Raw genomic sequence first — 26,105 nt, 5'->3', positions numbered from 1 at the left:
CCATATTCTCCATTGCCCTATGACTCACAAAGATCATAGACTATGATTTGCAGTCCTACGGCATCACTAAAGGAAAAAACAAAACAGTGATGCAACTAGATAGGATGGATAGAGAGCCAGACCTGAAAACAGAAGGCTGAGGGTTTAGATCTGGCCTCAGATATTTCTTAGCTGTGCGACTCTGGGCAAGTCACTTAACCCTAGCTGCCTAGCCCTTACTACTAAGGGTATAAAAGAAATATATTATTTTGAATACAGAAGGCAAAAGTTTAAAAAATAATATAAAAAGATATATCACTGTTTCAAAGGGAAGCTTGGAATCATGAAAAGCTTAATACAACTTCCCCAATGCAATCCAGCCTGATCTCTTATGCTTATAGTACAATGTCTATTGAAGTGTATTAGATAGATATGCCAGTTCTATAAGTTGCCCATTAACTCTACATCATCCTATGAGGTGTTTCACATAATATTTCCTCCCAAATTCTTGGGTAACTGGAGCATTTTCAGAAGCTTCTGAAATACTCCAGGGATCAATTCAACTAACAGAATGTCATCTGCAAACAGAAATGCCCAAAAGATTCTACCATCTATAGAGGATCCTCCTTCCATTTGGACTCTGAGTTGTATACCCTCCCCTGGCAAGCATCAGCCTCCCTATTACATGCCTCATTTCCTATTAATAATCAGAAGATCATTGGACAAAGTTGCCTTTGTACTTGTCCCCTTTTAAGGACCCTTGTATGATTTTGATGTTTGCATGGAAGGAAGGCATTTTCCTCTATCAAATTAAATTATTTCATATAGTATCCAAGTGAGCCACTAAATATTTTTGAACCAAGGAATGCTATAGCCCCCGAGCCTCGTGCCATGGTACGACATGGTAGATATAAGACATTCACTGTTCATCAGTGAGCATTAGATCTCTGGTTACCAACTCTCATCTCTAAGGCAATGAGCTCCCCCTGGAAGTCTAGGCTGGAAAAACAGTGAGCAGTAAGCTCCACACCAGACAGAAATTCATACTTGGACCAAGAATGAGGCCAAGTCTGCCCCACCATATGTCCCATCTTCCCATTTCATCAGTGTCCCTAAGCACTAAAAGGCTGGCACCAAAACATGGAGTGATTTAGATAAGGGAGGGGCACAAGGCTCCAATTTGTCATAAGCCTCAAATTCCATATTTTTGACCAAATGAGGGGAACACGGACAGCCTTGGAAGCAATGTGTTCCCTACCTGCTCCCAAGAGGCTGTGAACTGATGAGTGAAAGAGGTGGTACTTAGTAGGATTTTATTTACTGGTTTGTGGCTCATGATACTAGAATGATAAGCCCTTGGCAAAGGATGAAGTGCCTTTTTTACAAAGATAGTAGAAACCGTATTTGGCAAGAAGACTCTGCAACCTGATTAAAATCACTTTAAACTGAAATTCAGGGGGAGAGAAGAAAAATGTCCAAATTCAACTGTAAAATTGGAACCTCTGAAGGACACATTTAACTGAAAGAATAAGTGAGGTATTCTCTAATATGCAGAAGAAAACAAAGGAGCTATAAATCAGGGGAGCTGCTAGGTAGATCAGTGGATTGAGAGCCAGGCCTAAAGATGAAAGATCCTGGGTTCAAATGTGGCCTCAGATGATTCCCAACTGTGTGACCCTGGACAAGTCATTTAACTCCCTTTGCCTTGTCCTCACCCCTCTCCTACCTTGGAGCCAATGCACAGTGGGGATTTTAAAACACAACGTAAGGGTTTTTAAAAAATGCAAATCCAGATTGGATACCTAGTATCCAGTGCTAGATGCATTTTTTTAAATGTGAAACTTTACTTGGGATCTTAACACGGTGATAGAAATATGCTCTAAAGCTATGATCCTTTGAAAATAGTGGGATTTGTGCCTGGAATATAGCAAAAGAAAGTCCCCCTTTCAACAAAGTAGATTGTTATAATGATGGGGAGGAAAAATGATTATGCCAAGATGTATAGTGATACATATAACTATGAAAATCCATTGGATGTGAGAGTAGACATTGAAGGGAGATAAGGGTTTGGAAGAATTTTTTTAACATTAACAACATAAGGAGAGAGTGGGCTATCTTTGAAGTCATTTAAGGAGCACCTCACTACCTTATGTGTTCAAGCAGAAACTACCTTCCAAGGTGCTGGAGAAGGAATCCCTGTATTAGGATGGGTTGATCTAGATGACCTCAAAGATCTAGATGACCTTCTCAGTCTGGCTCCATTTCTCCTAACTCTTCCACCCTTCCACAGAATGATGAATGACCCTGTTGCCCTCCATTCTTTCCATCTAATTGTGGGCACTAGCCACCTACTCATCTCTCTCTCTCTCTCTCTCTCTCTCTCTCTCTCTCGTTCCCCTGTCTTACCTGGATCTTTCATGGTCTGGCTGCATTCATAAAGTCTATTGACCCGAATGATGTCTGAAGTGCTTAGGTTCCATCGCTGACCAATGGGGATGTCCGGTCCAGCCAGTGGCACAATGGTGGTGTTACCGTTCTTGCTAAAAGCATATCTGAGAGTCCCATGTGAGTAAATAGGACCAGAGAGACAAAACAGCCTGGTTATGATCAGTGGCCCGGAGGGAAGTAAAGCTTCCATTACATAGCCAGACACCTCCAAGGGAGGAAGTTTGGATAGAGATAGAAGCTGCCTGAGATTATTAAAACCAAGGGATGAATTATGAAAACTGAGGAATCCTCACCTCCCATAGTGCATCACTGACGTGTAGTCATAAGGCACCAGCATGTTGGTGTTCTGAGATTTGATGAAGTTGATTTCAAAGCCTGAAAGCCAAACGAGAGATAGAATCAGATCCTCCCCTTCCTGTGTCCTTAGCACTGGCTCGTGGTCTCAAGTACCACTTCTTTCTAGAAGCCCAGGCAACTGGGTATCCATATCGGAGACAGTGGAGAAAGGACTTAATATGAGGAAATAGCAACAAAGGCAGATTGTAGATCCCCCTAGCCATCCCGGTTAAGTCTTAGGGTTAATCCAACCATATGAGTGGCCCTCTATTACTACTACACTAGTATGTTGTAGTAATAGTAGTGGTCACAGTAGTAGTCATAGGTCTACTATAGTACTAGTAGTAGTAGTAGATAGTGGCAGTGGTGCCCATGGTGGTGTAGTAGCATAGTAGTAGTAGTACTGGGAGGAGGAGGAGGAGGAGGAGGATAATAGTAGTGGTAGTCTCTAGACCTGACTCTCAGTTCACTGAGCCACCTCTCTGCCCCCTGATGGCTTTCATATTAATTATGGAAAGAGAAAATAGGGATAACACCAAAGAGAAGGAAAAGAATGTCAATAGAAGGATGTTCAGAAGGGGACACTGATTAGCAGACAAGGTTGGAACTGCCATGTTAAATAAAATGTATACTTTTAAAGAACCAAACTGTATGCATAAAAGATTATAGTTTTGTTGATTCTCTTCTTTTTTCTGTTCTTTGTGCATGTAAATATTGTGTTTATTAATGTTTGTCAAATTGATTATAACAAGAGATATTTTATTTAAAAAAATATGTCTCTCTAGGGAGACACGCACAACCCAATTAAGCATGAGCCTGGCTTAGATGTCGGCCAGAGAAAAGAGGAGAGGTCATCCTGACCAGAGTAGCCCACTGAGACAGGCAGGGGCAGCAATTAGAGCTCCTTAGCTGTGTGCTGGGAAATGGACAGCAGGGCTTATTCCCTGAAGCAAAAAACCCACAAAAGCAGGCCAGGCAAGCTCCCTGGGACCCCAAGAAGAGCTTCTGGGGTGCACCCCTTTGCTGCTGCTCCCTTTCCATTGGTTGCTCCTCTCCAAGCTGATATTTAAGCTCTCTCCCACCTGGCTAAGTATATGCCTCCAGTGACCCGTGGCAGTGGGACTCACCTGGCCGGATCTCTTTCCAGGACACGTGAATATAGCGGTCTCGATCAGCCCGGGAGTGCTCATGCCAGAATCCCAGCACATGCATGAGCTCGTGGAGCACAATGCCTTTGCCTTTCTGGAGGCAGAAGGGGGCCAGAGAGGTCACTTGCATCCCGCCACTGTGTCCCACACTGGAGAAGCACCTATAGGAAGAAGCAGAGTGGGCACCTCCCTCAATGCCTGAGTACCAAAGAATCCCAGGTAGAAGAGGGGAAAATTGCCAAAAATAAGAGAAGAACAATCTATGGGAGAATGTCTTCATTAGAGCTATCCAAAAGAGAGAACAGCTTCATAGCACAAAGCCCACACTTCATCCTTGAAACAATGCTGAGAGATCATCATCAAAAGGGCATAAAGAAGGAGCAGCTGGATGGCTCAGAAGATAGAGAGCCAGGCCCAGAGAGGGAGGGTTCCAGGTTCAAATCTGGCCTGAGACACTTCCTAACTGGATGACCCTGGGCAAGTCACTTAGCCCCCACTGCCTAACCCTTATCTTAATATTGATTCTAAGACAGAAGGTAAAGGTTTAAAAAAAAAAGGCATAAACGGTCTACATGGACCTAATCCATTTGTCATGCATGGGGATGGCTGGGATTCATGCTTCTGGATGCAGGCCTCCAGGCCTACATTCTGCCCCACCACTGTGCCAGGGGCCACCTTTGGGGCCTTCCCACAGCAGGCCTGGGTCCACACTACTATCCAAAGCTGCCAATGCCTGCAAATTAGATTCCTGCTGACTTCTCCATCTCACTACAGGTGCCATCAAAGCTGCTGTTTGCAATACTTACAAGGTCATTGTGTCAGTGTTGTCTGTGCCAGGGCACAATGTTTTCCCATTATCTTTCTGCCGGACAGCATCACCACTACCAGATCGATTGAGCCACAGGCCATAACACCACTGCCTTCCCCGCCATCTTGCTTCTGCCTATGCTGTTCAAAGGTTACCATCTTCTTCGGAGTCAGGGGACCACTTTCCCCTTGCCTTTTGCAGTTCTTTCAAAGAGAGGCTATTTCATGGGGTCCCATTCTTATTGCCAATGACCAAGGTCTGGGCTGCTATTCAGCATCTGCTATGATGGACCACTCAGAGCTTCAGCTGCCTCAGGTTTGCATAATAACCTTAGCTGGTTGGGTGAGAATGTATTTGTAGAAGTGGATGGTGGGGTGGGAAGAATATAATTTGTACTTCCCCAGTTTCTGACACCAATACCAAGGTTTAGAGAAATTCAATGATTTATCATAAGGGAGTGAACCTTCTACAACTTAGACTGAGCATTTCCCAGGAATCTTATGTAGGCAAATTATCTACCAAGCAGGAAGTTGGACTAGGTCCCTTCCAGCTGATTCCTGTGGTTCCAAGGGATCTGAAATTGGGATTCCAATTCTTATTACTATTTCTCCCAAGACCTCTTTCTGAAACTACCCCCCAACAAGGGCAGCCTGGGCACTCATGCCACCAGACAGATCGAGGAGAGTAGGAAAGACTATAGACCTAACCATTAAGATTATTGCTCACAAATCCCATCCACTCCACAGAAAGGTTTGGGAGGAATGGAACCAGACGGAAAAAGAACAGATGCTAGGCTGGGTTGTCTGCCTCCCAGCCCTGCCCACCAGTAGTACAGAGGTACTTACCCAGACATAGGAATGATGGAAACAAAGTCCTTCTGCTTTGTCCGAGGAACAAACCTAATACAAGTGAGGTGCTCAAAGTCAGCAAAAGCCTTCAGAATGACTTCCTGGCTGGGCTGATCTGGAGGGGAGACCACATACAAGTGAATCATCTTCAGTGTCTCCACCAAAAAGATGAAGGACCCAACATCTGGCTGTTACCTTCACTGCAAATGCCCAAGCCCTCTCCTGTCCCATATCTTTTTAGATAACCCTAGTTAACCCAAATTCTCAGAGAAGACAAACTTCCCCAAATGGTATTTTAGGGAAGGGTAGAATGGAATAGGAAAAGGACAACCACCTAGGAATCAGAGTATATTGGTTAACTAGCTCCATAGTCTTGGGCAAGTCAGAATCCTCTAGGACTTAGCATCATAAAGTCCCCAAATTAAAGGTAATCCCAGAGGTCATCTAGTCCAATCTCCTGATTTTAAAATCTCTCTTCAACAGTCATGACAGATTGTCACCCAAATTGTGCTAGAACACTACTAGTGATAGAGAACTTATTGCTTTCTGAGAGAACCCATTCTAATTGTAGACAGCTCTTCTTCATAAGGTCTTCCTAATACAAAGTTGAAATCTACCTTGCTTCTACTTATTATACTAGTTTTGTCCTCTGAGGCTAACCAGAGCCCTCTTTCCATTGAGAACTCTTCATATACCAAATACAGACATCATGACTCCCTACATCTCTTCTCTAGGTTATCCTCTCTAGTTCCTTCAATCCTTCTCTGTTGCATGGCATCCAGATTTTTCACCATTCCAGCAATTGTCCTCTGAATATTTTAGATATGTCCTTCTTAAGACATAGCATCCAGAATGAACACCCAGTTCTGGTACCCAAATATGATTAGACCATTGTTTTGGGGTTCTTTCAGCTACATCAGACTCTATGACCCCCCCCTTTTGAAGTTTTCTTGTCAAAGATACTGGAATGGTTTATAATTACCTTCTCCAGGGCATTTTACAGATGAGGAAACTGAGGCAAACAGGGTTAAGTGGCTTGCCCAGAGTCACACACAGCTATTAAGTTTCTAAGACCAGATTTGAACTCATGAAGATGAGTCTTCCTGATTCCAAGCCCAGGGTTCTGCCCACTGTGCTATCTTGCTTTGATCAAACCATTTAAGTGAGACTATTACCTTCCTGAACACTATTATCCTATTAATACAGTCTAAGACTTTGATGCCTTCACTTAAAATATTGAGTCCTTCAACCAAAAAATGTAAGAAACATCAAAAAGCATGGGAAGATATATGAATTGACAAAGGACAAAGAAAGTAGACCAAGGAGAAATTTAAGTCCCACTGTTGGCTCATATTGAGCATGGTATCAGCTAAAACCCTTGAGTCTTTCACATGAACTGCCATTAAGCTACACTAAGCTATACTTAAATATGTAGTAAACGTTTAATAACCAGCTCTCAAAAAAATGTTCACACAAACTTTTATGTTTAATCTGCATTGTTAACATTTTATCCTTTACTTTCTTAACTGTAGAAAATCAACAAAGAATAAATTGGGACAGTTTGATTGCTCAGTGGATAGACCACCAGGCCTTGAGTCAAGAGGTCCTGTGTTCAAATCTGGCCTCAGACACACCCTAGCTGGGTGACTCTGGGCAAATCATTTAAACCCCTTTGCCTAGCCCTTACTTCTCTTCTGCCTTGGAAACAATACACAACATTCATTCTAAGACAGAATGTAAAGGTTCAAAAGAGAGAAAAAAATGAATTTCAGGTGGCAGCTAGGTAGCTCAGTAGATTGAGACCCAGGCCTAGAGGTTGGAGGTCCTGGGTTTGAATCTGTCCCCAGACTCTTAGCTGTGTGACCCTAGGCAAGTCACTTAACCCCCATTGCCTACCCCTTACTGCTTTTATGCCTCAAAACCAGTATATAGTATTGATTCTAAGACACATGTTAGGGGTTTTAAAAAAACACAAAGGAATAAATCAACTCTTGATTTGGAGCATTTGTCAGTTTCCAAGGGCTAAATACTTACATTGAAAATTTAACACTAGGTGCACAAGAGCCAGTCCAAGCTGACTCTAGTACAACATTTGATATACTATGCTTTTAATATTAATTTATTTTTTCTAACTTCGATGCATGCCATTACATTATCCCTATTAATTTTGATCATGTTGGATTCTAGCCTGATTCTGTCATTCAACTTATTATTTATAAAATGGGAGAACCAGACTAGCTGCAAGCCCCTTCCAATTCTAACTTTCCATAATTCTAATTTTTTTTAAGCTCCTCAAGGCCAAGAGAAGCTTCTGGAAGAACTATAACTAGGGACAGTTAGAGGAAAGTCCTTAGTGATACTGTGAAGGAAGAGGCCCAGGTGAACAGAGAATTAATTGGAAAGAGTAGACAAAAATAAAACACCAAGCATCAGACACAAAATAAGGGAGACCCAAGAATGTTCCAAAGAAGGTAAGAAAAATAGTCACAAACTTTTTATTATTTCTCTAGCTTGTGGCCCACACCACTCCACCAGGGAGAAGCCCAATAACTTTCTCCCATTGCCTCTGCTCACCATATTTGCTGGAGAAAATATATGGGATCTCTACAATTCCATTCTTCTTGGGCCATTTGAAATTGGCAGCAGAAAACAGCTGGAAGGGTCTCTGAGGATGGAATAAGAGAAAATAATACACTAAGCCTCTACATTTTCATGTTGTCTCCCACCACTACCTCTCTTCAGCGTCCTAGGAACACCCAAATAATTTATTTGCTACTCTAGTTCAACTATGGCAAGCCAAGTGCTCTTTAAACAGAAAGTCTAGAAAGTGGGTAGTCACAGACAGGAACAAAGTCATCAGAGAAAATCCAGGTATCCAAGATTGACCCTACTAAGCTACTTTTGAGTGTATATGATGAAAAGAAGGAAGAGATGGCCTTTATCACTTCAATTAGTCTTTCCTTTCTCTACATTTCTGCCTTGTCACTCAACCAACATGCATTTAAGTACCAATTTTGAGCTAGGCACTTGGGATTCAAAGGCAAAGAGCAAACATCCCTATCTCTTAAGGAGCTTGCATTCTATCTAGAGAGAGAACACGCATATACAGAATAATTACAAGGTAGTTTGAAGAAAGAGGGCACTAAAAATTGAGGGTTTAAGGAGGAAGAAATAAAGACTATATTGCAAATATAGTACTTGCACTTCCTGAAAGAAGCAAGGAATTCTTTGAGATGGAATCTTTTAATCACCCTACAGAACCTAGCACAAGACTAATTACCCAGGTATTCAATATTAGGTGTTCCACCCCACATTCCCATCAAGCCCCTGAGGTTGGTAAATATCTCCTTAGTTTTCTGGTAAGGTTAGTTCTGGTTTGTCCTGGGGTCAATGAGAAGAGGTTTCAATGGGGAATCCAGATGGATGGCAAGCATGGGAGATGACCAGTACAAAGACTGAGTAATGGTGATGTAGTATCATATGAGGGAGAGACAAACAGACAGACACAGAGACACAGAAAAAAGAAGAGGGAGAGAGAAAGGGAGAGAAGAAGGAAGGGAGGAAGGGAGGGGAGGAAGGGAGGAAAGAAAGGGAGGAAAGAAAGGGAGGAAGGGAGGAAAGAAAGGGAGGAAAGGAAGGGAGGAAAGAAAGGGAGGAAGGAAGGAAAGAAAGGGAGGAAGGAAAGAAAGAAAGGGAGGAAGGAAAGAAAGAAAGGGAGGAAAGCATTTAAAGTATAATGAGGCTGGAAATACAGGTTGGAGCTAGGTTATAAAGGACTTTAAAAATCAAGCAGATAATTTTATGTTTTCTCAGAGGCAATGTCGAGCCATTGGAGTTTGAGAGTATAAGAGAAGACTTTTACTTAGACAATATCACTTTAGTAAGCTGCATGAAAAATGGAATGAAGAAAAAAAGTTTGAGGTAGGAAATGCATTTAGGAGAATATTGCAATTAGAAATGGTTCAAAATGCAAAAGAGCTTGAGAGGTAAGTCCTCGATTTAAGTTTTGAAGTGTTTTAAACAATTAATAAGAAATCTTTTGGAGAAGGGGGGTTATGAAGAGGGAGAAGCTAGGAGATGAGAAAGCAATATAGAAAGGGAAAACAAAGGTCATGAAAGAAAAATTCTTAAAATTACACAATTTTGCTTAGAATTAACCATGCCAAGGACCTTCAAGTAAGCCCCATTATGCCCTACTATATCCTTATGTCTTCTTTCAAGACCCAGCATCATGCCATGTACCTAATAGGCATTCAATACATGAATAGAAGTTCCCACAAAGCCCATCAGACTCTGAGCTCCAAACTAAGCTGGTTTTCTTTCTCCAAAACCATACCATTCTTTATATCCCACTCACAATCAATCCCAAGTCTTGGTTCCAAAGCAGAAGAGCAGTAAGAGCTAGGCAATTGGGTGTTAAGGGATTTGCTTAGGGTTCCACAGATAGGAAGTGTTTGAGGTCAGATTTGAACCCAAGACCTCCCATCTCTAGAACTGGCCCTCAATCTACTGAGCCATCTAGCTGCCCCAAAGATCGAAATCTAAAAGGGAAGCAACCACCTACTTTAAAATTTGTGACAGAGAAAGAGAGGACAGCTGTGTATGACTTAGCATACATCCTAGATTTGGGAAGAACAGTTGTCAAGAGGGTCAGAGAGAGAATTTGTATATGGGCCTTAGATTAACTTTCAGGGAAAGTCAACCCAAACTACAAATGTGGAAAGCCCTATACACTGCCAAATAGGATCACTGTGTCAATTAACTTTGCTTAAAAGTTATGCACTGTTACCAGAAAGGTAAGAGGCGGTCCACAAGAGATTAAGGTAAAATGATTGATTTGCAAAAACAACAACAAAGCTTTGAGAGGGCATAAAAGTGGGCAAGAATTCAAATGAAAAGCACACCCAAGAGAGATAGAGTCAGTCTCAAAAATGAAACTCTGAAGAGGTGAGCAATTCCAATGAAAGTGAAAAGGGAATCAATCTGGATAGGAATCAATCTCAGCCACCTCAGGGTTTATTTTTTTGTTGTTTTTGTTTTATAAGACATACATAGAAGATGGAAGCAAGGACAGGTAGTAGAGAATGAAGACAAAAGAAAAAAATGGTCCTAGAGGACTCCTGTCAGGGATTGTAAAGCTCAGAACAAGCTAAGGCTGGCAAGGAATGTTAAAGATGTGGCAGGGAGGGGACTTAAAAATAAAATTTTTTGAGACAATGTTGAAGACAAAAGTAAAAACAAAAAAGAGATGACACCCTTTCTCAGGGTAGATAGAAGGACAGCAAACTACAGAATACAGAACTAGAAAACTTCTGGTCTCTCTGCCAAGGAGAATGATCTTTGGACAGGAAGGATAAAAGATAACAATTAACAGGAAGTTGAAAACCCAAGCTAAATTCCAATTAAACTGCCATGGGGATATTTTATAGAGCTAGACAAAATAATAACAAAAATTCATTTGGAGGAACTAAATCTAGAGTGTCAAGGGAAAACATTTTTAAATGGAAAGAATAGAGGATAAATAGAACTTCCAGATTTCAAATTATACTATAAAGTAGTAATGATCAAACTACTTGGTTCAAGGTTAAAAAATAGTAATTAAGTGGGTTAATAGATCAGATAAAGAAATAATTGAACGAAATAATCTGGTATTAAACAAAACCAAGAACACAAATAACTTGGGGAAGGACTCCCTATTGGACATGTAATGCTGGCAAAATGAAAGACGGTTTGGCAGAAATTAGACTTAGACCAACACCTTATACCATAATAAGCTCAAAATGGATGCATGATCTAAATATTAAAACTCATACCATGAAAATTTTTATAAAAGAACCAACTCAGGCACCTTACACATTTATAGCTGGGGGGTGGGGGAGTTGGGAGGGTTAACAACCAGAGATAGAATAGGTAAAGAAAAATAAAATGAATAATATTGATCACAAGAAATTAAAATGCAATAAGCTGATGCACTTGACTTCTATTCCTAGTAAAATTATAGGACAAAAAAAATGAATGGCTTTATGAGCATTTAGAAAAGGAAGTTCTAAATACTGAGGCAATATGGCTTTCTCAAGTATAAGCAGGCCAAACTAATCTTATTTCCTTTTTTGATAAGATTATTAGACTAATGTAGATCAGAAGAATATTATAGAACTTTCCTAGACTTCAAAAAAATAGACAAAATCACTCATGTAATCCTTATAGACAAGGCAAAAATGTGTTAGACTGAATTCTTATGTAGTTTGGGGGATTCAAAACTGTTTGAATGTCTAGATTCCAAAAGCAGTCGTCCATAATCAAATGTCAACCTGGAGGGAAATCTCCTCTGGAGTAGTTGAAGGATCTGTCCTTGGCCTTATGTTGCTCAACATTTATCAGTGACAAAGAAGCCTTCCTTATCATATTTTTAGATGAAATGAAGTTAAATACTTTGAATGATGGAAGTCATGATCCAAAAAGAATAGCAACTTAGACTGCTGTGCTAAATCTAAGAGGAAATTTAATAGAGACAAATGTAAAATAAAAAATATATGTTAACATTTATATTGCACTTGCTATGTGCCAGACATTAAGCTAATTATCTCATTTGATCTTCATGACAATCCTTCACAAAATCCTATTTTTATCCTCATTTGACAAATGAGGAAACTGAGACAAACAGAGTTTAAAAGACTTACCCAGAGCTGTATAGCTAGGTGGGTGTCTGAGGATGAATTTGATCCCAGGTCTTCCTGACTGCAGACCCAACACTCTTTCCACTGTGCCACCATAATAATGGGGGACCTATGACTAGACTAGAGTTGTTATGAGAAAAGATCTGTGAATCTTAGTGGATGACAAGCTCAAACTGAATCAATCCACAACCCAAAAGGTGACATTAAGAGAGGTAAAATGTCCAGATTGAGGGAGATGATAGCCTTGCTGTACTTTACCTTGGTCAGACCTGGCCTATTGTGTTCAGTTCTGGTCACCATATTTTAGGGAGAACATTGCTAAATTAAAGAGTATCTAGAGAAGGGCAACTAGGCTGGTGATCAAACCTCATGATCACTCCATGAGTCATTTGATGGATGTAGGGATGTTTAACCCGGAAAAGAGGTTTAAAAAGGGCATGATAGTGACTTTCAAGTTAATGGAAGGTTGTCATGTGAAAGAATGGATGGTGTTTTCCCAAATAGCCCCAGAAGGCAAAACTAGAAGAAATGGGTAGAAGTTGTAAAGAGGAACTATTAAACTTCCTGTTAGGAAAAAATTTTCTAACAAACCTAAAAACAGAATGGATTTTCTCAGTAGGTGATGAGTTCATCTTCACAAGAGGTTTGAGCAAAGGTTGGATAACTACTAGTTAACTACATCATAGAGAAGATTCTCATTCAATTATAAGTGGGACTAGAGGGCTCTAATATCTTTTTGAACTCAGATTCTGTGAGGGAAAATGAAGATTCAAAGATAAATATTACTTCATAATTTTGAGATTTTTTAATTATTGCTGAGATATGAGTATTTTTTTTTAGTATGAGAGCACCACATATTACAATTCCTATAGACAGTAGCTCACTTTATGGGATGTTGTGCTTTGCCTCATTCCTCTCTTAAAAATTATTTTATGACCAATTAGATGAGATCTAGAATATGAAGCTATATATAGATTCAAAATAATTTAAATAAAATTTTTCAAGATTTATTTGGTACCAGAGTCAATGCTAGGAATTTTTGTAGTTGGGACAAATGGCATGAAGCATGCCTTCAGTTGAGGAAATGAGAAGAGGAGCTCATTGAGGTACCTGTCTAGTAACTTTTCATATTAGTTAATTATTCTTGCTAAATAGATTCTAAATTCTGTTACTTCTATGCTTTTGAATAACTTCTGTCAGTGCCCTCTAAATTCTGTGCCCTAGGGCAGAGCTGAAATTGCCTAGCCTAGTTAAGATTCTGTTAAGCAACCCAACTCAAAGTACAAAAGCACTGAGTGAGGTACTTTAGGGAATACAAAAAGGTATTCAAAATATCCTTGCTGGCAAGGAGTTGTTTGGAGCTCCATAATGCATCATTAAGAGAAATTACAGAAAACAAAAGTCTAGGATATCAAAGGAAACAATGAAAAAAAGTAAGGATGAAAGGGGAATATGCTTCCAGAACCTCAAACTATGTTACAAAGTAGCAATCATCAAAAGTATTGGTTAAAAAGTAGACAAGATCAATGGAACAGATTAGATAATGGAGAGTCAAAAACAATAGAGTTTAATAACCCACTGTTCAATTAAGTGGAAAATATAAATTATTTAGGGAAATTTTCCATATTTGATTAAAAAAACTGCTGGGAAAAGTAGAAGCAGTCTGACAAAAATTAAGCTTACATCAACAATTTATATCATAATTCACAATAAATTATAAATAAATATGTGACCTTAATACTAAAGATCATATTATTTTTTAACTGGAAGAGAAACATTATATACCTCTCACTGTTATAGGTAGGAGATGTTCTCTTAACCAAACAAGTGATCAAAGCAATTACAAAAGATAACTTTGATTACTTGAAACAAAAATTGCACAGACAAAATTAATGCACTGAGACTCAGAAGGGAAGTGCTGAATGGGGAAAAATATCAAATTTTCCTAATGAGGTCCAAAATGCATGAATAATTAATAAATATAAATAAAACAAATGATTATTACACCATAGATAGTCAAAGGACATGAGCAAACAGTTCTCAAAAGAATTGTCAAGTATTTTCAACCTATAAAAGAGTGCTCCAAATCCAGAGAAATGCAAATCCAAAGCAATCCTGAGATTTTACATTACATCTTGCAGATTGGCAAAAATGACCAAAAATCATGAGAGCCAATGCTGGAGGAGTTATGGGAATATAGGCACAATAATATGGGAAGATAACCACACTGATAATGGTGGACCTGTGAAACAGTACAACCATTTTAAAAAGCAATTTGGAATTATGAAAACAAAGTGACTAAAATGACCATACCCTTTGAACTAGAAACCCTTTTACTGAGCTTACATTCCAAGGAAGCCATTAATATGAAGAAAGTTTTCATACACATCAAAATATTTATAACAGTACTTTTTGTAATAGCTAATCATTGGAAGCAAAGTAGATGTCTATCAATTAGGGGAAGGCCAAACAAATTGTAACTCATAAATGTAATGAAATATTGCTATATTGTAAGAAATGATGTATGTGGTGAATGCAAAGAAGCACGGAAATATCTATATAAACTGAATCAAAGAGAAGTAATAAGAACCAAGAAAACAAACACATTAACTATAACAACTTAAATAGAAAGAACAATTACACATCAAAAAAAGCAAAGTAAATATAACAAAATTATGAAAATCAAGCAAGACTTGAAGAGATTTGCAAGGACATTCCCCAATGCATCTCTTTCTGGAAATGAGAGACCCACAGGTGTTATACATTGCACATGTTTTCAGACTTTTTAAATATATTGATCAATTATGCTGATTTTTTTCCTCTCTTAAAAAATACTATTTATTTTATGGAATGGCTCTCTGGGAAGACAGAAGGACATGGATAACTATGGTGATATAAGAAACAAAATATTGATTTAAACATTTTTAAATAAAAATTTGGCTGCTTAGAAACATCTGATCTTTTTACTAGATCTCAGACTATATTATAAAGTAGTAATCAATCAAAACAATCTGGTTCTTGCTAAGAAGTAGAGTAGTAGATCAGTGGAATAGGTTGGGTACACAATACATAGAAGTAAATGATCATAGTCATTTAGTGTCACTTTTTGATATTAAAAAACTGCTCAGAAAACTGGAAAACAGTATGGCAGAAACTAGATATAGATCAGCAAACATATTTCCAACAAACCAATATATACAATATACCAAGACAAGGTCAAAATGAGTATGTGATTTAGACATAAAGTGTAATAATGCATTAAGGAAATTAGGGGTGTACGAAATAGTTTACTTGTCAGATTAAGATAAGGGAAGGAAAAAAAAGACATTACAAGTTGTGAAAAATGGATAATTTGAATATGTTAAATTTAAAAGTTTTTGCCCAAACATAACCAATGCAGCTAACAGGAAAGCAGGAAACTAGAAAAAAAATTTATAATGTCTCTAATAAAGGCTTTTTTTCTCTCAAATATATAAAGAATTGAGTCAATTTATAATACTATGTCATTCCCCAATAGATAAATGGTCAAAGGATACGAATGGGCAGTTTTCAAATGAAGAAGCCAGAGCTATCTAAAGTCATATAAAAAAATGCTCCAAATCACTATTGATTAGAGAAATGCCAATTAAAACAACTCTAATGTACCACCTCAGATTGGCTATCACCTATCAGATTGGCTAATATGACAGAAAAAGAAAAAGAGAAATGTTGGAGGGGATGTGGGGAAATTGGGGCACTAATGCACTCTTGGTAGAGTTGTGAACTGATCCAACCATTCTAGAGAGCAATTTAGAACTATGGACAAGGGGCTCTGAAATTGTGCATACCCTTTGACCCAGCAAAACTACTACTGAGTCTGTATCTTAAGGGAAAAAATGGGAAAAGGACCTATATACACAAAAATATTTATAGCAGTTCTTTTTGTGATGGCAAAGAATTGGAAATTGAGGGGGTCCATCAACTGGAGAATGGATGTACAAATTGTGGTATATAATTGTAATGGAAAAGTATTATGCTATAAGAAATGACGAATAGGATGATTTCAGAAAAACCTGGACTTACATGAACTGATGCAAAATGAAATAAACAGAACCAGGAGAACATTATACAAGCAACAGTGACACTGTACAATGACCAACTGTAAAAGACTTAGCTACTCTTAGCAATAAAATGATGCAAGACAACTTCAAAGAACTCCGGATAAAAATGCTATCTACCTCCAGAGAAAGAACTGAGAGTATGAATACAGGTCAAAATTCACCATTTTTCACTTCATTTTCTTTGTGGATTTCTTATATGTGTCTTCTTCCACATGACTAATATGAAAATGTGTCTTGGATGATCACACATGTAAACCTATATCAAACTACTTACTGTCTCAGGTAGGTGGCTGGGAAGGGAGTTGGGAGAAATTTTGAAATATAAAATGTTAGGAAACTAAGATAAAAAAGAAAATAAATTATGAAAATTATCTTTACATGTAATTGGGGGAAATAATATATTCCTGGAATAAAAAAAAAAAGAAAAATCTAATCTTGGCTGGAAGACAAGGGATTCAGTCTTACATTTCTACAAATCCCTTAGATTCTCCATTAGTTATAGAATCCTGTACTAACATAAAACAAAGGCATTTAGGAAATGCACACACACACACACACACACACACACACACACACATATATATATATATAAAAGACTTGTGTAGTTATTTCTTATATTCCTACTTTTCTGTAGAAAATTTTGAAAGTACATAGGAGAGACCAGAAAAAGTGTTTGGCTTCAGAATATCCAAGGAAAGAAAGCTAGAAAGAAGCATCTTTCTCTCAGATACCCTGGTTCTACAATATATTAGCAAACTTTTTTCCTTTGGCTTTCATAAAGCACCCCTTTCTGCTCCTGGTCCATAGCTGTCACAGCTTCTGAAACTCAGTTCCTTTGTCTGTAAAATGAGGACACTACTCTTTGCTTGAACTATATCCCAGGTTTTTCATAGGAAAAACACTTTGTAAAGTTCAAAATGCTATGGAAATGGGAATCATGGTTATCTCCCCCCTACTTACTGCCTTGATGATGTCACCTTCGACTAGGAAGCTGCTCTCTGGGGATTCTTCAGGAATGAGACCTATAAAGGAAGAGATCTGGGATAAGAATTGCCTATCAGAGAAGCCCTGCTTCTCACCTGAATAAGAACAGGACCAAAAAGAGTTCCAGGCCTTAGTTTTAGTGCCAGAACAATTAAGGGAAACACCTACCCTCACTCCAGACACTAGGGGTGAGTAGGAAGGGTAGAACTCTTGCTACCATTTCCCCAACCAAATTGACAAAGAAAGGAAGAGGTTTGATGCAGACTTCCAGGATTCAACTGTAGGAGCTGGGAGGAAATTCAACTAGCCTCCTTTCCTTAACCTGACCTTCAATGCTACTAGAAAGTTGAGCCTGAGAACTGACACAGTAACTGCTACAGGTTCTATGCCAGCTACCTAGGCTCAAGAAGCTGCCCCCCATCTATGAGAAAAAAAAAAACACTATCCACAAGCAGAGGACAAACTGTGGGAGTAAAAACACCGAGAAAAGGCAACTGCTTGACTACAGGGATGGAGGGGATATGATTGGGGATATAGACCCTAAATGAACATCCCAGTGCAAATACCAACAACATGGAAATGGGTATGGATCAAGGACACATGTGATACCCAGTGAAATCGTGCATCAGCTATGGGAGGGGTGGTGGGAGGGGAGGGAGGAAAAGAAAATGATTTTTGTATCTAATGAATAATGTTTGAAATTGACCAAATAAAAATAATGTTTAAAAGTGAAAAAAAAAAGAAGCTGCCCCAGTACCCACTTCTCTCCCTTTCCCTGAACTAGGTTCCATCCATGCCCTGTGCACCATGGGCAAGAGCTGTCCTTGACTATCCATTTTATCTGGTCCTAGGACAGTATGGACACTGAGCCATAGGGCCACAATTCAATCCATGATCATCTTCCTCCTAACTCACATCTTGCCTGCCACACAAGGAAGAGGTGAGGGGCAGAAAAGTCCCAACAGACCATGTCCTTAGGTCTACAACAGATCAGAAGCCATTTCAAGGTCACTGCCCAGCTGGGATGTTTGCAGACATCATTCTGCTTTGCTTAGCCTGGAAGTCTCTTCCTTCCCCTTCCTCACTCCCCCCTTGTTTTCTTCCCCAGTTTCTCTTGCTCTTTAGTCCTTCCATCTTCTCTTGCTCACCCACCTGGCTGTTGTCATTTTGTTTCATGTGTACCATTTTCTTAAAGAGAGGCAAGAACGTGATTCCCTGGACTGGGATAAATGACTGGCAATGAGGCAGCCAGCCAGATGGAGTCCAGGAGACATGAGTTTAAATCTTTCTGATACTTTCTAAGTGTATGACTATAGGCAAATAGTTCAGCCTCTCTAAGCCTCAGTTTCCTATCCATAAAACAGAGGTAATAGCATCTATCCCACCCACATCTCAGGGTTGTTTGAGGAACAAATGAGACAATTTGGGTAAGGTGTTTGAAATATTATGTAAACATCATCTGTTATTAGTAGTATGATTAATGACGCACTTTTCCTAGGTAGGAGACGGGAAAGGAAGATGACAATCCTAAGTCTATCCTTCTTTTTTCAGACTCTCCTACCATTTGGAGGGAAAACTTAAAAATTCATGTGGGTTTAATGATGATGATAATGAGAATAATAACAATAATAATAATATCTAACTTTTCTGTAAAGGTTTAAGGTTGGAAAAACTCTTTTAGATAGGTAGGTGGCTCAGTGGATAGTGGGAGGTTCTGGGTTCAAATGTGATCTCAGACAATTCCTAGCAACATAACCCTGGGACAGTCACTTGACCACCATTGCCTAGCTCTTACCATTTTTCTGCCTTGGAATTGATATTAGCAATATCAATTCTAAGAGAGAAGAGTTTTTTTTAATAAGAAATGCACTTTGTGTGTATTGTCTCATTTGATTATCACAAAAAAAAAAAACCCTAAGGTCACACTACTATTATTATCCCTATTTACATAAGGGGAAACTGAGGCTCAGAATACTTAAATGATTTGCCCAGGGTCGCATAGCTAATAAGAGTCTGAGACATATACTAAACTGAAGTCTTTGCTCTTGTTATCCCTTCCCCTCAACAGGGTCAGAGAAAATTCATTGAATCAGTCTATTTCCGAGTCCCTATAATGTGCCAAGTACCATGCTAGGAACTGAGAAGACAAACACAAAAGTGGAAGTCTTTGCCCTCAAGGAGTCACATTTCAGGCAGGGAAGATAACCTGAGTATATCTGGGCACATATAAAAGAGTTTTAAGGCGATTTGGCGAAAGGTACCAGCAGCTGGGTGGAGAAGAGGGGAGACAGAGAATCAGGAAAGACTTCAGGGAGAAAGTGGGCCTGGAGCTGCACCTCGAAGGCAACCAGGAATTCTAAAAGTCAAGAATGAGGAAGGAGTACAGCATGGGCATGGAAGACAGCCAGCACAAAAGACCAGAGATGAGACATGGAGCATCACATAAGACAGACCATTCTGCTTAGATCACAAGGTATATGAAGAGGAAAGAGGTGTCCTAAGACTGGAAAGATTATGGCAGTTAGATAGTGCAGTGAGTAGAGAGCCAGGAGGCAGAAGGACCTGTGTCCAAACCTGGCCAGAGACACTTCCTAGCTGTGTGACCCTGGGCAAGTCACTTAACCTCAATTACCTAACTCGTACCACTTTTCTGCCCTGGAACCAATACATATACATTCTAAGGCAGAAGATAAGGACTGAAAAAAATTTTTTTTTTAATTTTTTTAAAGACTGGAAAAATAGATGTGGGTCAGATTCAGGTCTTTAAATACCAAACAAATGAATTTATATTTGATTCTAAACTTCCTAAGGGGATATTTTAGTTTTTTGAATAAAAGACTGACAATTCAGACCCTTGCTTTAGGAAAACCATTGTGGCAGCCCTGTGGAGGATGGACTAGAGAGGGAAAATTATAAAAATTATTTTAAAATTGAGGCAAGGATACCAGGTATTGCAATAATCTTGACCAGAGGTGATAAAGGCTTGTTCATATGATCATATTTATACACACACATCCTTGATGAAAGCCTTAAGGGCAACTGGTGGCCTAGAGTCAGGAAGACTCAAGTTAACCTTACTGGGTGTATGGTGCCAAGCTTGTCATTTAACCTCAGTTTTGCCTCAGTTTCCTTAGCTGTAAAATGGGGGAAAAATAGCATCTACCTCCCTGGATTGTTGTGAGGGTCAAATGAAATAATATTTGTAAAAAGCCCTTAGAATGCTGCTTGGCACATAGAAGATGCTCTATAAATGCTTATTCCCCTCTAACTAAGGTGGTGGCTCTTCAGGGAGAGAAACAGAAAGATGAAAAAGAGGTTATGGAAACAGGAATGGCAAGATTTGGAAACTGACTGGACCTAGAAGTGAATGAAAGGAACGGAGAATAATGCCAAGGTTACAAACCTGCGGGCCTGGAAGGAGAGTGGTAACCTTGACAGAAATGGGGAAATTGGGAGATGAGGTGAGTTTGAGGAATGATAATGAGTTCAGTTTTAGACATACTGAATTTGAGATGCCTGGAAGACATCTAGTTTAAAAAAAAAAAACAAAAAACTGAAGTTACTCTGCTTTCTATAATGAGGAGTAATGTTGTCCTGTTCAGTAATAAAGTTTTATCTATATAATATCTCTACAAATTATTTTTTATTATTTATTTTTATTGTCATTCAAAACACACTTCCCTATTTCTATAAATTTTTTTTAAACCCTTACCTTCTGTCTTAGAGTCAATACTGTGTATTGGTTCCAAAGCAGAAGAGTAGTAAGGGCTAGACAATGAGGGTCAAGTGACTTGCCCAGGGTCACACAGCTGGGAAGTGTCTGAGGTCAGATTTGAACCTAGGACCTCCCATCTCTAGGCCTGGCTCTCAATTCACTGAGCTACCCAGCTGTCCCCCATATTTCTATAAATTCTTAATGATATTATGAATATAAAACTCTTTGACAACCATAAAGTGCTATGTAAATGCTAGTGTGATTTAAGGGAGGTCAGGTTTTCTCTTCTTCCCTGGGCTAAAACCCAGGGGAACCTGGATATACCAGAGGCCAGGGAAGACAGAACTCTGAGTCCAGTAGAGCTTGTTAGAGATTAAAAAGGCCTTTAGAGAGAGGGTTCTGGGGCTCAGTTGAAAGTTCTATTCCCCTTATTGGGGGGAAGGAGAATAAAGACTTCTTTGTACCTGTGCCAATGCCCTCATTCAATCCCACATCCCTTAATACTTGGGTCACTATGATAGCATCCTAATTCAGGACTCTGTTTGTTTTGGATTTAAGAAGTCTGCCCAGAATGTACGAGTCAGATGATTTCCCTCGATGACAACAAAAAACAAAAGGATTCCTCAGCTGGGGAAAGTGGGCAGGAGAACTGGAGAGATGAGACCACATTTTGCCTTAGAGTATTGGTTCCTAAAACCTGAATTCAAATCTTACCTGAGCCACTTACTAGCTGTGTGACCCTTGGAAAGTAATTCATCCTGTTTGCCTCCATTTCCTCACCTGTTAAATGAGCTGGAGAAGGAAATGGCCAACTATTCTGGTATCCTTGCCAAGAAAACCCCAAACGGGGCCATGAAGAGTCAGACATGACTGAAACAACTGCACAACAATTTGGCTCTAACCACAGGTCCAGGCTAGTCTCTGAGAAGGACCTGGATATATCTGCTCTAATTCTACTGGTGGCCATCAATCCCTGCCTGAGGCTTCCAAAGCTCAGCTGTTAGTACATAGTAAACCTCCTAATTTAATGTCTGTGCCACTCATTTGGCACTAATCACATACCACCTGCATTATTCATCCTCTTGCCACATATTTGTGTCTTATTTCCCCAACAAAATATGAATCTGCTCCTTAAGATCCAAGCCTTTCCTTATAAATCTAAACATAGCCTAGCTGGGTGACCCTGGGCAAGTCACTTGACCCCCATTGCCTAGCCCTCACCACTCTTCTGCCTTGGAACCAATACGCAGTATTGACTCTAAGATGGGAGGTAAGGGTTTTTTTAAAAATTAATTAAAAAATAATAGATATAAACATAGTGAAGTGCCTTGCATTCAGAAGGCTCAAGTCCAAGCTCTGATAGCAGCTATCTGACCTTCAGAAAGTGATTCCACCTCTCTGGGCCTCTATTCCCTCACCTATAAAATGGGAAGAATAATGCTTACCCCACCCACTTCAAAGAGATTGAAGATCATCTGACAGCATCGTTTTTGTAAATTTCTTTAACGAAGCTCCATAAATATGGGCTCCTATTAATTCTCACCTCCTCCCTCCCCCATTCCCAATCTCCCCACCTGGAGCTAAGATGGCAGAGTAAGAAACAGTAAGAGCAACCCAACCATAGACTGAGGCAAGTGTTCAATCAATAGTTGCTAATTGAGCCATTTAAGGCATTTCCAAAGAGCCTAACACTTTCTCTAAGTCCAGTATGTAAAGATAAAGACAGCCTCTACACCTTGGTTAATAGCAGGGATATCCCCATCCCACGTGGACTGGGTCCCTTCAGGGGTGACATGCTCCATGAAACTGGTAGCATTCTCTTCTGGAGGTCTTGTAGGATCCAAACCTAGCAGAGAGATGGAACAGCAACAATTCACATTTCTATAGCCCTTTAAGGTTTATAAAATGCTTCCTACACCGTAACCCTGTGAGGTTAGTTGTTTAAATTATATAGCATTATTTCATCATATCATCTAAATTCCATTTAACCAGATTGTTTTAATTTATTTAATTATATTGTCTGATTATATTTATCTGATCCGATTATTCATTTATTTAATTGCTCTAATTCTCTTTAATTAGATTATCAGGTCTGTTTAATTATTTTTTATTTTTTTATTTTATTTTTATTGAATTCTATTCCATATTTGTTTATCCTATATTTTATTAATATGTGATTATATATAGATTGTATATAATATATAATAAAAATAAATTACATTATATTGTTTATTATATCATTATGATGTTATATTCTATTTTATATCATAGTTTAAATATTGTCCCTAGTTTACAGATGAGTACACTGAGGCCTGAAGCAGTTGCCTGACTTGCCCCAGGTAAGGAGGGGAGCTGGGTCTCAGGCCTTTCAGGAAACAAGAGCAGTCTTGTTTTTCCTGATTCCATAGGAACATATTCATTCTAGTTCATCCAAGGGACCTACCTCCGACTGACAGACCAGTAGGGGCAGCCAGTATTCACATCTAACATTTTTTTCCCCTTTTTCCATAATCACACTCTACAAAGTCACTTTTCCTCGGGGAAATCCTTTTTCAGATCCTGTCTCACACCTCAGCTGCAAAGCTCCCAGGAGGGCTGCTCAGCCTTTCAGGCCAAACAGCCCCACATGACTGAAAATGGCCATCCCCCTCGGCCAGAAGTTCAAGTAGGAAGGAATAACAAGAGCCCAGCCAAAAGCACCCAGGAGCCAAGATACTGAAGCCCTAGGCAATACCTCAGTCCTCCTTACTTTGTGACTTGGCCTACCAAGGTAGGTGAGCAAGGCCAGCTCACCTCACAGAAAGCAGGAGAAAAGAAGGGAATGCTTTGAAATTCTCATCTTTACCCACAGAGCCTCTGGCTGAAGACATCAAGACAGTGTGACATCATCAAATGGAGATTTGCAGTCAGAAGAGTAGATTTGACTCTTGATTGCTACTTCTGCTTCTTTTTCTTTTTCAAGTCTCTTAGTTTGGAGTTTGTTTTTTAAGAATCCTTACTTTTTATTCTAGTAGCAACTCTGGATTAGACAATCAAGGTTAAGTGACTTGCCCAGGGTCACACAACTAGGAAGTGTCTGAAACTAGATTTGAACCCAGGTCTTCCCAACTCCAGCTCTGAAGCTCTATGTACGGAGCCACCTAGCAGCCCCTCCTGGTTGCTTCTTACTACTGTGTCAAATCACTTAGTTTCTAGACAACTTCCTTCAGCTCTCTTAGCCTCTAGATTTTCTCATCTGTAAAATGAGTTGGGGCTGACCTTAAGGTTCCTTTTTACTCTAAAATTTGTGACAATAGGTGATCACAGGATGATATATATAACTAAAAGGAATTGAAAAATTTCTTCTGAGGACTGGAAATATTTTTTGCAGGGGGGAGAGGATATTTGTCTTGCATTTAGCATAAAGCTTTATATTTAATGTGATGCTAGGCAAGTCATTTAACCCTGTGTGCCTCAGTTTCCTCATCTGTAAAATGATCTAGAGAAGAAACTGACAAACCATTTCAGTGTCTTTGCCAAGAAAACCCCTAAAAGGGGTCACTAATTATTAAACAGGACTAAAATGACTAAAAAACAACTTGTATTTAGTAAGCACTTAATAATTGTTTGTTGGCTCATACCTAGTTGCCCAGAGAGGTTACTTGTCCAGTCACACTAGTGGAACTAAGAAACAAAAAAAACTAACAAGCAACATTTGAACTCAAGACTTCAACTCCAAAGCCATCAACCTTTCCATCAAACCACATTACCTTGAATGGAGTGAACTGTTTAAACATAAGAACTGGAAAAGTCAAAGATTTCATTTAGCAAAACTAAACCAATTCATGAAGAGTAAAAAGGGTTATCAGACCCCACCTTTCTTCCAAAACCAGTGTCAGAATTCATTCTCAGGCTGACTCAGTTCCCTTCAAGGCATTCCAAGGAAGGGGCAACAGATCCAAAGGAGGTAGAGTCAGAGTGAGGAAGAAGTACCTGAACAACTCATATATGATGAATAGAAAGGCAGAAGTAGAGAGACAGACCTAGAGGTCCTGGGTTCAAATTTGACTTCAGATACTTCCTAGCTGTGTGATCCTGGGCAAGTCACTTAACCCTCCTTACCTTGCCCTTACTGCTCTTCTGCCTTGGAACCAATCCATAGTCCTGATTCTAAGACAGAAGGTAAGAGTTTTAAAAAACAGAGAAGACAGATTCTGGGCTCGTTTGGTAGGAAGCCTTCAAGAGGCTCGCCTCTCATATGTGCCTCATCAAGAAAAAAAGACTACTGATTTGAAGTCATCAGATTATAGACAGAGCAGTGGAAGGGATATAAGGCATCATTTAAGCCAACCCCTTAACATGTTATAGATGAAGAAACTCAGGTCCAGAGATCTGAAACCCAAAGGCACACAGGTTATCAGTGGCAAAGTCAGGATTTGCACTAGGACTCTCAATCCAGCACCCACCACGTCAAAGGACCTGAATTCAAATTCAGGCTCTTCCATTGACTGCCTCTGAGATTCTGGACAAATATAACCTCTCTGTAAAATGGCAGAGGGATGGATTCGATGTCTCTCTAAGGTCCCTCTAGCTCTGTATTCTATGATCCCATGAATCTCCCCCTCTGTCTCTCTCTCCCTCCTCCCCCTTGGGGCTTGAAGAGCTAAGCCCAGATTTCCTGGAATGTCCCCCAGCTGGGGAAGAACCTAATACAGATGCCATTAACATCAATTATGATTCCTCCCAGCCCCCCTTCCCGACACCCACAGTCCCAGTTCCAGGAACCAGAAAGTCAGAAGTGAAGCCTGGCAGGAATCAGTCAGGTTAAGGGCTGCTCAGTCTTTTTACCTGCCACAAGTGTGAGCAGACCCAGCACCAAGGACCAGAGGTCCAAGACCAGCCTCATGGCCCGTCCCTGGGGACCACCAGCACTGCTAGGGGTTGTTGGCTCAACTCCCTCCTCCAAGAGCCCACTGGCCCACTACCAGGAAGATCCACTCGGTTTAAAAACAAACAAGCCACCTACTCCCCCTTAAATCCCAGAATGCTTGGGGCTCCTCACCTGAATCCCCTCTCCAGTCTA

The 26,105-nt window shown here is 39.6% G+C and overlaps 1 protein-coding gene across 1 annotated transcript in view; it reads right to left on the bottom strand.

The window, feature by feature from the left end:
* Positions 1-26,105, bottom strand: part of ASTL (astacin like metalloendopeptidase) — a 44,942-nt gene that overhangs the window by 8,599 nt on the left and 10,238 nt on the right. The window contains exons 2-9 of the mRNA XM_056817767.1: positions 25,871-26,003; positions 22,779-22,889; positions 17,305-17,366; positions 8,142-8,232; positions 5,565-5,682; positions 3,891-4,072; positions 2,721-2,802; positions 2,386-2,531 (exon numbers count right to left, since the gene is read on the bottom strand). Of these exons, the coding sequence (XP_056673745.1) occupies positions 2,386-2,531; positions 2,721-2,802; positions 3,891-4,072; positions 5,565-5,682; positions 8,142-8,232; positions 17,305-17,366; positions 22,779-22,889; positions 25,871-26,003 (925 nt within the window). The remainder of the gene's footprint in view (positions 1-2,385; positions 2,532-2,720; positions 2,803-3,890; positions 4,073-5,564; positions 5,683-8,141; positions 8,233-17,304; positions 17,367-22,778; positions 22,890-25,870; positions 26,004-26,105) is intronic.

The sequence above is a fragment of the Monodelphis domestica genome, chromosome 1 (genome assembly GCF_027887165.1).
Source record: "Monodelphis domestica isolate mMonDom1 chromosome 1, mMonDom1.pri, whole genome shotgun sequence".
Classification (NCBI taxonomy): domain Eukaryota; kingdom Metazoa; phylum Chordata; class Mammalia; order Didelphimorphia; family Didelphidae; genus Monodelphis; species Monodelphis domestica.
The sequence above is the reverse complement of the archived record's forward strand: the minus strand, read 5'-3'. Positions and strand labels throughout refer to the sequence as shown.